This window comes from Nerophis lumbriciformis, linkage group LG26 (genome assembly GCF_033978685.3).
Source record: "Nerophis lumbriciformis linkage group LG26, RoL_Nlum_v2.1, whole genome shotgun sequence".
Lineage (NCBI taxonomy): Eukaryota > Metazoa > Chordata > Actinopteri > Syngnathiformes > Syngnathidae > Nerophis > Nerophis lumbriciformis.
The window spans coordinates 393,985-408,667 of record NC_084573.2 but is presented as its reverse complement, the minus strand read 5'-3'; the positions used below and the strand labels follow the sequence as shown (position 1 = coordinate 408,667).

General features: G+C 39.1%; 1 protein-coding gene across 3 annotated transcripts in view; it reads left to right on the top strand.

The window, feature by feature from the left end:
• galcb (galactosylceramidase b) overlaps window positions 1-14,130 on the top strand; it is a 35,688-nt gene extending 21,558 nt beyond the window's left edge. For all 3 annotated transcript variants that reach the window (XM_061987713.2, XM_061987710.2, XM_061987711.2), the window contains 8 exons: window positions 294-421; window positions 1,831-1,920; window positions 1,992-2,081; window positions 2,151-2,295; window positions 6,189-6,369; window positions 7,951-8,114; window positions 10,419-10,495; window positions 13,246-14,130. In XM_061987713.2, coding sequence (XP_061843697.1) covers window positions 294-421; window positions 1,831-1,920; window positions 1,992-2,081; window positions 2,151-2,295; window positions 6,189-6,369; window positions 7,951-8,114; window positions 10,419-10,495; window positions 13,246-13,398 — 1,028 coding nt within the window. In that variant the 3' untranslated portion in view covers window positions 13,399-14,130. The remainder of the gene's footprint in view (window positions 1-293; window positions 422-1,830; window positions 1,921-1,991; window positions 2,082-2,150; window positions 2,296-6,188; window positions 6,370-7,950; window positions 8,115-10,418; window positions 10,496-13,245) is intronic.
• The last annotated feature ends 553 nt before the right edge of the window (window positions 14,131-14,683 follow it).

Sequence of the window (14,683 nt, the reverse complement as noted above, 5' to 3'; positions counted from 1 at the left end):
CCTTCTGTCTGCCCTGGAGTCCAAATAATTGGCCAGGTGTGTCCCTGATGGTTCAGAAGGAAAAGTCAGGCCTTTTTAAAGTCATAATGGCTCACAGGACCATCTTCTCCAACCACACCAAAGCCAACAGCTCATGATTTGATGAGGAATTTCTTCATCTCAAATAGGAATGTAGTGTTATGTTACGTTTTATTGCCACACATGAGAAACAATGCACTTTTTGACTTGACTTGAAAGAGAATATTAGCACTTCCTGCCTTTTTATTTCCTTCTCTGTAATCCTCTGCCTGCAGCCCACACCACACAGTTCACCCAGCCAGGCTGGGCCTACCTGAAGACTGTTGCACATTTGGCTCAGGGTGGAAGTTATGTGGCCTTGACTGATGGAAGAGGAAATCTGACCGTTGTCATAGAAACCATGGCAAGTATCATCATTTCAGTACTACTTCATATTTGGTTGAAAATGTGGGTAGTGTCAGCAGGATTATGTGTGGATTTAGTCTTGGCCTGCTCCAACACAACATCATGCTGATTGACAATATCATCTCATGTAGGGTTGTACAGTATTCCCGTACTAGTACAGTATCGCAGTACTAATGAATAAAACACGGTACTATACCCTGTTTGAAAAGTACCGGTTCCCTATTTTTATTTTAATGGGCATGACATCACGTCGTCACATCATGACATTGCTGCTTTTATGAGCAGAGGAGCATGTTGGGCAGCGCACACACACAGAGTACTTACAAGCAGACACAGTGTGTAGACAGAAAAGGGAGAATGGACGCATTTTGGTGTAAAAAGTCAAGATAAAGGTGAAGTTATAACACTGAAACACCCTCAAGAAGAGCTGCTTTAAGACATGCAGCTAACATCCATCCACATCTAAAGCACTAATCCTGGTCTCCATGGCGACGACTAAAGTGAGTTTCTTACATGTAGCATTATCACTGGAGGACAAGGAATAGCTAAACATGCTTCACTACACACCATAGCTCACCGCCGTCACAATGTAAACAAACACCATGGGTGGATCTACACCTGACATCCACTGTAATGATACCAAGTACAGGAGCGTATCTAGTGGATACTACTATGATTACATCGATATTTTTTATCGTCACAAAATCTATTTTCCTTTTTGTTTAAATGCATATTATGTGTATAAAGTCAGTAAATATGTCCCTGGACACATGAGGACTTTGAATATATAATATATTACATTTGAACAGAAGTGTAGATAGAACATGTTAAAAGAGAAAACAGGGCGACACCTACCCTTTACATCAGTATTTTTTAACCATATTATTATTGCTTTATTAGGTATTGTATTGTAATCCTGCAATTACTTGGTATCGGATCCATACCTAAATGTGTGGTATCATCCAAAACTAATGTCAAGTATGAAAGAAGAGAAGAATAAGTGATTATTACATTTGAACAGAAGTGTAGATAGAACATGTTAAAACAGAAAATAAGCAGATATTAACAGTAAATGAACAAGTAGATTAATAATCCATTTTTACAGTTTGTCCCTCATAATGTGTAGAAAATAATAGGTGTATAAATGACACAATATGTTACTGCATACGACTAATTAGGAGTCTTTGTTTGTTTACTTACTACTAAAAGACAAGTTGACTATTTTATTGAAGGACTAAATGACAATAATAAACATATGTTTCATGTACACTAACTAACATTTTTTCTTACAATAAAGACAATAATGACATTTTTTGTGGTCCTCTTTATTTAGAAAAGTATGTAAATACATTGTGGTAGCGGTATGTAAACAATGGTAGTGTTGAATTGAAGTGTTGTTCCTCACAGAGCCACGAGCACTCCTCTTGCGTACGACCTCCACTCGCTCCATACAATGTCACCTCACAAAATGCAACCTTCCGTCTAAAAGGATCCTTGGTAAGTTGCCCTCCTGACTCAAATACAGACTGACAAACCTGAGGTGAACATCTCCTTATTTCATTGCTCAGTCCTCCATCAAGGAGCTCCAAGTGTGGCAGTCTCACTTTGACTTCAAGATGAACAAATCCACCTTATTCAAGCACCTAGGTCCACTGAAGGTAAAATAATAAATGAGCTTAGAATTTGAAATGATGTCATGTGACTTTTGTGTTTCATATGAATGGCAGCTTTCAGATGGCCAGTTCTCCCTGGAGCTGTGTGAAGATGAGGTTTACACACTCACCACACTCACTTCAGGGCAGAAAGGCAGCCACCCACACCCACCTGCTTCCTCTGCCTTCCCCAAACTCTACAAGGACCACTTTAATGTCCGTAAGTTGCTTCTTCCTAAACGGTACCAGTAGTGGTAAAAGCCTAATGGTTCCAGGATTCTTAACTTACCGTATTTTCCGCACCATAAGGCGCCCTGGGTTATAAGCCGCGCCTTCAATGAACGGCATATTTCAAAACTTTGTCCACCTATAAGCCGCCCCGTGTTGTAAGCCGCATCTAACTGCGCTAAAGGAATGTCAAAAAAACAGTCAGATAGGTCAGTCAAACTTTAATAATATATTAAAAACCAGCGTGATGTGGGCGCGCATGGAGTCGTATATCAACATGGACGGAGCTGCGTGAAAAAAGCCACCCGGCCTCTTCGCGTAAACTTAAACTTACCTTAACCACTCGCTCATCTTTTCTTCATCCATCCATCCCTTCGAGTTAGCTTTTATGATGACGCCGGCTGGAAAGGTCTCTTTTGGCAAGGTCTTCCTTTTGAATATCACCATGGGTGGAAGTTTCTGGCCATTAGCATGGCAAGCTAGAACCACAGTGAAGGATGACTTCTCATTCCCTGTGGTGCAAATATTCACCGTACGTGCTCCCGTTGTATCCACAGTGCGGTTCACAGGAATATCAAAAGTCAGTGGAACCTCGTCCATGTTGATAATGTTCTCTGGCCGGATCTTTTTTTCAGCTATCTTGTTTTTACAATATGCACGGAAAGTAGCCAGCTTTTCTTGAAAGTCTTTAGGCAGTTGCTGTGAAATAGTAGTCCGTGTGCGGATGGAGAGATTGCGTCTTTTCATGAACCGGAAACCTGTCGCTTAGTAGGAGCCATTTTGTGGTCTTTACAGATGTAAACACACAAAGGAAATGAAACGTAATATCCGCGCGCTTCTTCTTCTTCTTCTACGCGGGCGGGTGGTTGCTTACAGTAGAAGAAGAAGCGCTTCCTGTTCTATGGGGGTGGGTGCTTACCTTGGCGGTTGCTTGCGTAGAATAAGAAGCACTTCCTCTTCTACGGGGAAAAAAGATGGCGGCTGTTTACCGTAGTTGCGAGACCGAAACTTTATGAAAATGAATCTTAATATTAATCCATATATAAAGCGCACCGGGTTATAAGCCGCACTGTCAGCTTTTGAGTAAATTTGTGGTTTTTAGGTGCGGCTAATAGTGCGGAAAATACGGTAAGTCTTTAGCGCGCCTTTTTTACTCCGGTACTCTTGTCTTGTACTGTATATTCTACAGTATTTTGTATTTCTATAGTGTTTTGTATATTGTACAGGAGAGATGTCCGATAAATGCGTTAAAATGTAATATCAGATAATTATCGGTATCGGTTTTTTTATTATCAGTATCGTTTTTTTTTTTTTTTTTTTTTTTTTTTTTTTTAATTAAATCAACATAAGAAACACAAGATACCCTTACAATTAGTGCACCAATCCAAAAAAAACCTCCCTCCTCCATTCATACTCATTCACACAAAAGTGTTGTTTGTTTCTGTTATTAATATTGTGGTTCCTACATTATATATCAATACAGTCTGCAGGGATACAGTCCGTAAGCACACAGGCTGGTCCACTAATAGTACTAACCTTTAACACTTCATTTTACTCATTTTCATTCATTACTAGTTTCTATGTAACTGTTTTTATATTGTTTTACTTTGTTTTTTATTCAAGAAAATGTTTTTAATTTATTTATCTTATTTTATTTTATTAATTTAAAAACAAAAAGTACCTTATCGTCACCATACCTGGTTGTCCAAATTAGGCATAATAATGTGTTAATTCCACCACTGTGTATATCAGTTGATATCGGTATCAGTTGATATCGGTATCGGTAATTAAAGAGTTGGACAATATCGGAATATCGGATATCGGCAAAAAGCCATTATCGGACATCCCTATTGTACAGGATTGCTTATTATTTTTGTTGGATAATTGTTAGTTGTTGTTTTTTTTCTTTATTACCTTTATTACCTCTTGTGTAATTTATTTTTACCCCATATTTGGAGTCCTTAATCTCGTTATTTGCAAATATAATGACAATAAAGTCCATTCTATTCTATTCTATTCTAAGATGTGCACTTTGGGTGGGGCAACCTTTACATGTCTAATCTGACTTTCCACATATTCTCCTATTCTTAGACTGAGACTTCCTTTTATTGTCATTCCAATTTCAACTTTACAGTAGAGATAAGAACAAAATGTTGTTGCAGTAGCTGCTTGTAATGCAGAATAAAAGAGAAAGAAAGTGATAATAATAATAAGAAAATAAATTAATAGAATAAATAAATAGATTACTGTACAGATAAATATATTGTACTATATATTCCTTCTCTGAAAAATGGACAGTGCGCCCTATAATCCGGTGCGCCTCGTGTGTGTTCTAATTCTGCTTGTACTGACTGATTTTTATGTGATACAAGCTGTAATGATAAGTGTCACGTTCAAACACTGAGGACATCTATTAAACAAGACAAAAGGCAAGGAATCAAACAGAGACAGAATTCAATTTGGACTCAATATTGAGGAGAGACATGGCCACTGCACTCTCTGTACAGTCCTGCACCACGCTCTGACCAAGAAGGTTTTCGTCTCCTCATTTATTCAGATGTTCAATGTTCACGCACCAACACATGTCACAGCAGGAATGGGAAGTATGTAAAACTGTCATTGTTTTCGGTCGCTTTGAAGACCAAAAAGAGGATTTCTCGGGCTTGGGCTCTTCCTGGATCCAGCTGGGGCAGGTGTTGGAGGACAAATGGATAACCCCTCCCGTCTCCTGACCACAGTTACTTCAAGAGGGCAGCGGGTCGTAAATAGCGTTGACCTCGGTTACCAAATAGTTGGAAGAGAGTTTGTGAAATACTTCAAAGAGAGTTCGTTTAACACTTCAAAGAGAGTTCCTCTGGAAGTTGAGCAGATCCTGCCATCTGTCCGTGTTGAAATCACAGTGGCGGTTCACGAGCCTTCTTCCTCTTGTTAGGCCTCGAAAGACAGCATTCATAATACAACGTTTCTTTTGTGATAACTTACAAACAATTATTCCAACAATAAGTGTGACCAGTAGATGGCAGTCACACAAAACAGATACGTGTGAGAATGCAGGTTGACTCAGCCTGTTCAATAAATGGTGCTAGCAAGTACCCGCAAGCAAGCAACACCAAAACATTGAGGTTCCATTGAGAATATAGAACATTACACACGGTGCTCAAAAATCCGTCAGAATGTTTTGGTATGACTTTGGTAAGCTACGAAGCTGCACCGCTTGGCTTGTCGGAGCATTACGGATTCCATAGTCAGACGTACTGTGCTTCAACATAGGGGTATTATTATGGTGTGTGTATAAGGACCCCAAATTATTAATGTTTGTAAATTCCTCTTTTAATTTTTTTAACCTGACTGGGATCCCTGAGTGTGTAAATACTATTAGAGCAAAATATACAATATTATAATATTAAACAGCAATACAAAATACATAGAGGTATTTGTGAAAATAAACATAATGGTGATCTGAAAAATGTAGTTCAATTCAATACTTTTACTACCCTTGTGTCGATAATATCGATATCAGCATCAATTTTGTTTGTTTGCTTACAGCCCAATTAAGCATATTGACCTGATTTACATAAAACATGGCTCACAGAAACCTTGTAGTTCCATCTAGCTTGTAGATGTTTTCTGTTTGCGTGTTCTCACCCACATATTTCTCTGAGACGGCCAATTGTTCCCAGTCATGATGATTACATTGTGGAAGTAGATTTTCAAGCTATGGCTTTTCCTTGGCAAGATGACTGCTGCCAGTAGGCTGCTAGTCTAGTGAGAAGACTAATCAGCAATACATTGACATTTTTGTCATGCAATGTAGGCAGAATGTTTGTCATCTTTGCATTTTTATGATAACTGGCACTCAGAACGTTCTGCATTGTCATTCTGTAGGAGAACCTCCCTTCTCAGAAGCTCCAAACTTTGCGGACCAGACAGGAGTGTTTGAGTACTTCACCAACCTGACTGATCCTGGACCTCACGTCTTCACCTTACGCCAGGTTGTGACTCAGCGACCCATCACCTGGGGATCAGATGCAGACCAGACTATAAGCATCATTGGAGACTACAACTGGTATGTTCCTTTTCTCTGAAACTACATACCCCAAAAGCAGGGAAGTTGTCAGGTTGTGTAAATGGTCAATAAAAAGAGAACACAACAAATCCATTTCAACTTATATTCAATTGAATAGACTGCAAAGACAAGATATTTCATGTTCACACTGACAAACTTTCTTATTTTTTTGCAAATATTAGCTCATTTGGAATGTGATGCCTGCAACATGTTTCAAAAAAGCTGGCACAAGTGGCAAAAAAGAGTGAGAAAGTAGAGGAATGCTCGTCAAAGACTTATTTGGAACATCCCACAGGTGAACAGGCTAATTGGGAACAGGTGGGTGCCATGATTGGGTACAAAAGCAGCTTCCATGAAATGCTCACTCATTCACAAACAAGGACGGGGGCGAGGGTCACCACTTTGTCAACAACAAATTGTTTAAGAACAACATTTCTCAACAAGGAATTTCGGGATTTCACCATCTACGCTCCGTAATATCATCAAAATGTGGAGAAATCACTGCACGTAAGCCATGATATTACACACCTTGGATCCCACAGGCGGTACTGCATCAAAAAGCCACATCAGTGTGTAAAGGATATCACCACATGGGCTCAGGAACACCAGAAAACCACTGTCAGTAACTACAGTTGGTTGCTACATCTGTAAGTGCAAGTTAAAACTCTCTAATGCAAAGCCAAAGCCATTTATCAACAACACCCAGAAACACTTGGCTGGGCCCGAGCTCATCTAAGATGGACTGATGCAAAGTGGAAAAGTGTTCTGTGGTCTGACGAGTCCACATTTCAAATAGTTTTTGGAAACTGTGGACCAAAGAGGAAAAGAAGCATGGGGATTGGTCTAGGGTGAAAGTGTAAAAGGCAGCATGTGTGATGGTATGGGGGTGTATTAGTGATTAGTGTGTGATGGTATGGGGGTGTATTAGTGATTAGTGTGTGATGGTATGGGGGTGTATTAGTGATTAGTGTGTGATGGTATGGGGGTGTATTAGTAACTTACACATCTGTGAAGGCACCATTAATGCTGAAAGGTACATACAGCTTTTGGAGCAACATATGTTGCCATCCAAGCAACGTTATCATGGACGCCCCTGCTTATTTCAGCAAGACGATGCCAAGCCAGGTGTTACAACAGCATGGCTTCATAGTAAAAGAGTGTGGGTACTAGACTGGCCTGCCTGTAGTCCAGACATTGAAAATGTGTGAAGGCTAAAATATGAGAAGGGAGACTGTTGAACAACTTAAGCTGTACATCAAGCAAGAATGGGAAAGAATTCCACTTCAAAAATGTGTCTCCTCAGTTCCCAAACCTTTACTGAGTGTTGTTAAAAGGAAAGGCCATGTAACACACTGGTAAAAATGCCTTTTTTGCAATGTGTTGCTGCCATTACATTCTAACTTCATGATTATTTGCAAAAAATAGCAAAGTTTGTCAGTGTGAACATGAAATATCTTGTCTTTGCAGTCTATTCAATTGAATATAAGTTGAAAAGGATTTGTTGTATTCTCTTTTTATTGACCACAACTTGACTGCTTGTGTGGTGTGTAGTTGTGTGAGGTTGTCAGTGTTGTGTTCCAGGCGAGACGTGAGCGTGACGTGTGATGTGTTGATGGAGAGCATGCAGAGTGGAGGTGTGTTCGTAGCAGCCAGGGTGGATAAAGGAGGACAATCCATCCGCAGCAGCAAGGGAATCTTTTTCTGGATCTTTGCAAATGGCACATACCAAGTGACCAATGATCTGGGTGTGTAACGTTCTCCTGCTCTTCCTTCTACATGTGCTCGTTTACAAATAGCAGAAGTAAATACTGCGTAACATCAGCGTTTGCCAACATAACAGACACTCCTGTTGTGTGTATTTTATTTGGATTCTTCTCTTTTCAAATGTACTTTACTCTTATCTAACCTAACTGCTGCGCTTCATTTAATAGGATGCCTTGCCTGCTGGACAGTGACTAACCTTTTCATAAATAATTGAGTGGGTGGTAGAATCCTGGTTAATAGAGGTGTCAACAATTTAGATTTTCAAATGAATCGCCATTTTTATTTGGAACGATTCTTAATCGACTAAAAAAAATTATAATAATAATTTAAAAACATTTTTTTTTAAACCTGTCCTGTCCAGCCACTCAGGCTAGTTAGATACTTATTTTGTTGTTTTGTTTGTATTTGACTTTATTAAATGTTAATAATAATAATAATAATAGATTGTATTTATAAAAAGCACTTTACATTGAGTAAACAACCTCAAAGTGCTACAGTCTATTGAAAAAAATAATAAGATAATAAAAAATAAATAGAATAAAAACTAGACCAGCCAAATAGCTAAAACTGATATGCATATATCTTTAAAAAAAAGAGGCTTTTAAAAAAAAAAAAAAAAAAGGGGTTTTAAGCCTTTTTTAAAAGCATTCACAGTCTGTGGTGCCCTCATGTGGTCAGGGAGAGTGTTCCACAGACTGGGAGCAGCGGAGCAGAAATGATTAAATTCAGGCAACCTCAAAGTGCTAGAGTGTATTGAAAAAAATAAAAAGATAATAAAAAATAAATAGAATAAAAACTAGACCAGCCAAATAGCTAAAACTGATATGCATATATCTTAAAAAAAAGAGGCTTTAAAAAAAAAGAAAAAAAAAAGGGGTTTTAAGCCTTTTTTAAAAGCATCCACAGTCTGTGGTGCCCTCATGTGGTCAGGGAGAGTGTTCCACAGACTGGGAGCAGCGGAGCAGAAATGATTAAATTCAGGCAACCTCAAAGTGCTAGAGTGTATTGAAAAAATAAAAAGATAATAAAAAATAAATAAAATAAAAACTAGACCAGCCAAATAGCTATAACTGATATGCATACATCTAAAAAAAAAAGAGGCTTTTTAAAAAAAAAAAACGGGTTTTTAAGCCTTTTTTAAAAGCATCCACAGTCTGTGGTGCCCTCATGTGGTCAGGGAGAGCGTTCCACAGACTGGGAGCAGAGGAGCAGAAATGATTAAATTCAGGCAAATCATATTGTGGATGTAGATAATCTATATCTGCTGTACATATTTACTTTAGAAAAGAGAAATGTTAGACACTTCTCTTGTTGTCTTATTTGTGTTTGACTTTATTAAATGTTTGGCTAGAATTGTATTAAATGTTATTAAATTTAGACGAATGATGTATTAGATGTAGATGATCTATATCTGCTGTACACATTTACTTTACAAAAGAGACGTGTTGGATACTTCTCTTGTTGTCTTATTTGTGTTTGACTTTGTTAAATGTTTGGCTAGAATTCAGTTTTCTTTGAAGTAATTTATCAGAGCTGTTAGTTCATTTTATGGAGGAGTGTAATTAGTCATAGGACTTGCACCCAGTACTGATTTTGAATGGGGAATGGAACTGAATGGTGTGCTGCCCAAAGATTCACTAATTCATTAATACTGCTTTGTTTTTATTTTGAAAATGACTTTGTAATAACACCTTCATTGCAATATGACTAGATGTTGCTTCCTGGCAGTTCCACTGTAGACAAGGCACAGGAGCCAAGCGTGCACTTTTTAATGCACATAGGTTTTAACAAAGTCTTTCTCTCGCAGAACGTGACTTTTCAGTCACGTCCGTATCCTCTCTCCCCCCAGCTCTCACTGTTAAAGACAACAGATGATTAGATGAGCACGTACCACCTGGGAAATCTAATCACCTGTCAGCTGTGTCTCGCCGTCAGTACATGCCCCGCCCCCGTGCTCGTCCTCAGCACCATAGACAGAGGCGGTGACCTTTGCTCCTGCAGGCATGCTGGCCACACCTCCCTCCACAGCTAGTTTCACGTTTCTTAGCAATGATGCTGAAGTTAACAATACTTTATTTCCTCAACATTAACGGAAGTAAAGTCATTTATAGAGATGGGGTCAAAAACCATGTGCGAGCGGGCACTTTTTTAGTAAGAGGGAAAAGGTGGACTGCAATTTGAGGGGTTGTCGACATAAATGGGAACATTGAAGTGAAGAATGCAGAGGGATGGAAGAAGGAAATGCTAAAGATATGAATAATTTTTGTTTCTTCTCACGTCCATAGCTGGCCTCACCATCCTGGCTGAAGGACAGTCTGGAACGCAAGCATCTGATTGGCACACACTCTCACTCACTGTGAAGGTAAATGACATCACACACTGTGCAGGTAAATGACATCACACACTATCACTCACTGTGCAGGTAAATGACATCACACAAATATGTTTAACACACTATCACTCACATCTTCTGGGAAGGCTGTCCACAAGGTTGCCGAGTGTGTTTATAGCAATTTTCCACCATTCTTCCAAAAGCACATTGGTGAGGTCACACACTAATGTTGGTGGAGAAGGCCTGGCTCTCAGTCTTTGTTCTAATTCATCCCAAAGGTGTTCTATGGGGTTCAGGTCAGGACTCTGTGCAGGCCAGTCAAGTTCATCAAGTGTCATCCATGTCTTTATGGACCTTGCTGTCATGTTGGAAGAGGAAGGGCCCCGCTCCAAACTGTTCCCACAAGGTTGGGAGCCTGGAATTGTCCAAAATGTTTTGGTATCCTGGAGCATTCAAAGTTCCTTTCACTGGAACTAAGGGGCCAAACCCAACTCCTGGAGCGGGCCCCTTCCTCTTCCAACATGACTGTGCACCCGTGCACAAAGCAAGGTCCATAAAGACATGGATGACACTTGATGAACTTGACTGGCCTGCACAGAGTCCTGACCTGAACCCCATAGAACACCTTTGGGATGAGACTGAGAGCCAGGCCTTCTCCACCAACATCAGTGTGTGACCTCACCAATGTGCTTTTGGAAGAATGGTGGAAAATTGCTATAAAGACACTCTGCAACCTTGTGGACAGCCTTCCCAGAAGAGTTGAAGCTGTAATAGCTGCAAAAGGTCATATTGACCCCTATGGGTTAGGAATGGGATGGCACTTCAACTTCATATGTGAGTCAAGGCAGGTGGACAAATACTTGTGTCTACATAGTGTATGTTTAACACGGGGGGGGTCCAAAGTGAGGCCACTTTCAGCTGGCAGATCCTTTTTTGTTGGCCTTCGGCATGCAGACTGAAAATGAAATGATTTATTATTATGTTGTTAGTAATGCTGTCAAATGATGCATTTTTAAAATCAGACTAATCACACTTTTGAATTTGGATTAATCATGACTAATCACATGTCTTACTAGCAGAATAAATTTCAATTATCTTAAACATTTTAATTGCAGTATTTTTCGGACCATAAGGCGCACTTAGCATCCTTTTATTTTCTCATTTTGGTTGACCTTAGCGACCAGTTTTAGTTGGTACATGATGTAATAAAGATGTGACCAGTAGATGGCAGTCACACATAAGAGTGGACTGCAAGTTGTTCAATAAATGACGGCTGGCAAAGCAAGACAAAAATGTTGAGAATATAGAACATTACACACGGCACTCAAAAATCCATCAACTATTGTCTGAAAAGTACGGTCAATTAAATAACGCCCCAATAAATGTGATGTTATTGCAAGATACATAGAAGGTAAAGGAGCAAAACAAATTGTGGGATTAGTCTGTGTGTATTAATGCAATATTTCTTGTGATTAATCACATGCGTTAACTTCTTTGATAGCCTCATATATTACATTACACTGTCTTTGTCACCTATAACACAACGTTAACCAGCTTAGCATTTATATATATATATATATATATATATATATATATACAGTATATATATATATATATATATATATATATATATATATATATATATATATACATATACATATATATATATATATATATATATATATATATATATATATATATATATGTTAGTATATATATATATATATATATATATATATATATATATGTGTGGGAAAAAAATCACAAGACTACTTCATCTCTACAGGCCTGTTTCATGAGGGGTTCCCTCAATCATCAGGAGATGGAAAATCTCCTGATTTATATATATATGTATGTCTTAATAAGGTTATCCAAAAAATAGTGCTCGATACCGTAGTAGAGCGCACAAATGAGCCGTCGGCCCCCGGACAGAACGACTCTAAAACCAACAAAGGCTGCAACTGCCGCAAGAAACCTGATTGCCCTCTCAACAGGGGATGCTTACAAACATCAGTTGTTTACCAATCTAAGGTAACACGCAAGGACATTAACACATCCGACACATATGTAGGATTAACACCGAGGGAGAGTTTAAAACCAGATGGAACAATCACAAGGCTTCTTTCAGGAACCAAAACCTGCGGAATACCACAGAACTCAGCAAACACATTTGGGACCTCAAAGACAATAATGTTGAATATTCAATAACATGGCAAATTCGTGCATCCAGCACACCTTACAATAGTGGTAATAAAAGATGCAACCTATGCTTGAAAGAGAAACTGTTTATTATTTACCGTCCAGACCTGTCATCCCTCAACAAGCGCAGCGAAGTTGTATCAGCATGCCGCCACAGACGGAAACACCTCCTAGGTAACACATGAGCCAATCACCACGCCCCTACGCCAGCCTGTACCCACCCACTCTGTGCCCTATATAAACCATGGTATGTGAATGCTTCCATTAAAATCTCCTGATGATTGAGGGAACCCCTCATGAAACAGGCCTGTAGAGATGAAGTAGTCTTGTGATTTTTTTCCCACACATACATATATATATATATATATATATATATATATATATATATATATATATATATATACTGTATATACACACAATATACATATATACTACATATATATTGTATATATGTTTTTGTGTGTGTGTGTTATGATGAAAGCACAAAGACATGCTAATCAGAGCTAGCAGGTGTGAGGTCCAGTACAAGAAGAGCAGGTTTAGTAAGTAGAAGTGTTTGTAATATGACTGATTGTGTCCAGGGTGAACATGCATGTGGAGAGCTGAATGGTCATGTCCTGTGGAAGGAAGCTGTGTTCCAGACCCCTGAGAATGGCTGGGCTGCCATCGGGACACACTCCTTTCAACTGGCTCAGTTTGATAACTTTGCTGTGGAGGCACAACAATCCTCATAAACAACCTTCATTGAATTGTGATGGACTGCAGACATCTACGCTGCTGACTCGCAAGTCGCCAATGAAGGCAAGATAATACCCTGCTCCTTTTCGGTAGCCCCCGTCTCATCCTGCTTTACAGCAACTTGTTGAAGGGTTGACAACTCCAAAGTAGCACCAAGTCCAAACCCTTTGCTTCCCAAGTCCTAACTGTAGGCTGGTAAGTCCAAATGGTAAACCTTCCATATCCCAGGATCCACATTCAGTGGCCAAAGACCAGGTGTATGTACACATAAGTAAATATACATATATTAATATAATGGATATATAACTAATAATGAATATTAAGAGTATGTAAAAGTTTGACTCCTACATTGTTTACTTCTGTGACGACCTCCTTTTAAAGTTTGTTAATCAATCAAATACCAAGCAGCTAAAATGCACCTAACATTGAACACTGTTTCCCATCATGCTTTGTAATGGATTTAAACGGGTGTAATTTTGATGATTTTTTTTTTTTCTTTATGGTGTTGGACATTCAATGTTCAATGAGCAGATTGTGTTATGTGTGACCATGTTTGTTGCCTTTTTGTACTGCTTGATGCACCATGACTAGGGAAGGTTGTTTGGATTGGGTCATATAAGTCAATGATGTGCTGTTTTGATTGCAAGTTGAGGTCATTTGGTAACAAACTGGTAGCTATCAGACCCCTGGCTAATTGTATATGATATGAATACACTGCTACTCACTTCTGTGTTTTGTTTGGCCCGTCTCTGAATACGCCGGCGGGGCCGTAGTTTGCACACCCCTGCTCTAAAACCACATCCAAGGATCAACACACGTGGCAGGATCAGCATGGCAGTGGAGGAAAGTCAACCAAAGTGCCACGGTAAAGCTGAATGACTTGCATTGGATGGGTAAGTGCAAGTTGACCCATTTGTGGCTCCAGAACCATCCATTTACTGATGCTTCAAGGCGCTGGATGGAAACACATGAAGTGTTTAGTAGCCACATGAGGAGGCTTGTAAACATGGCGGTGAAAGGGATAAGATGCTGAAACACAGATTGGATTCTGATTCTGATTCTGATCAACTTAACCCCCCCAAAGGAGTGCATTGTGGGTAAAGTGGCGCCAATTGCCAAAGGAGATGAATATGAGATGTTTATAACTGACAGTAAGCACAGGTTCAGTAAAACTATAAAAACAACATTATTCTCTTCTATTATTCCAGTCATCTCATGCCTAATATTGACTTTATACAGCAAGTGACATTAAAAGAACATCATCTTGTCACGCAGCAATAA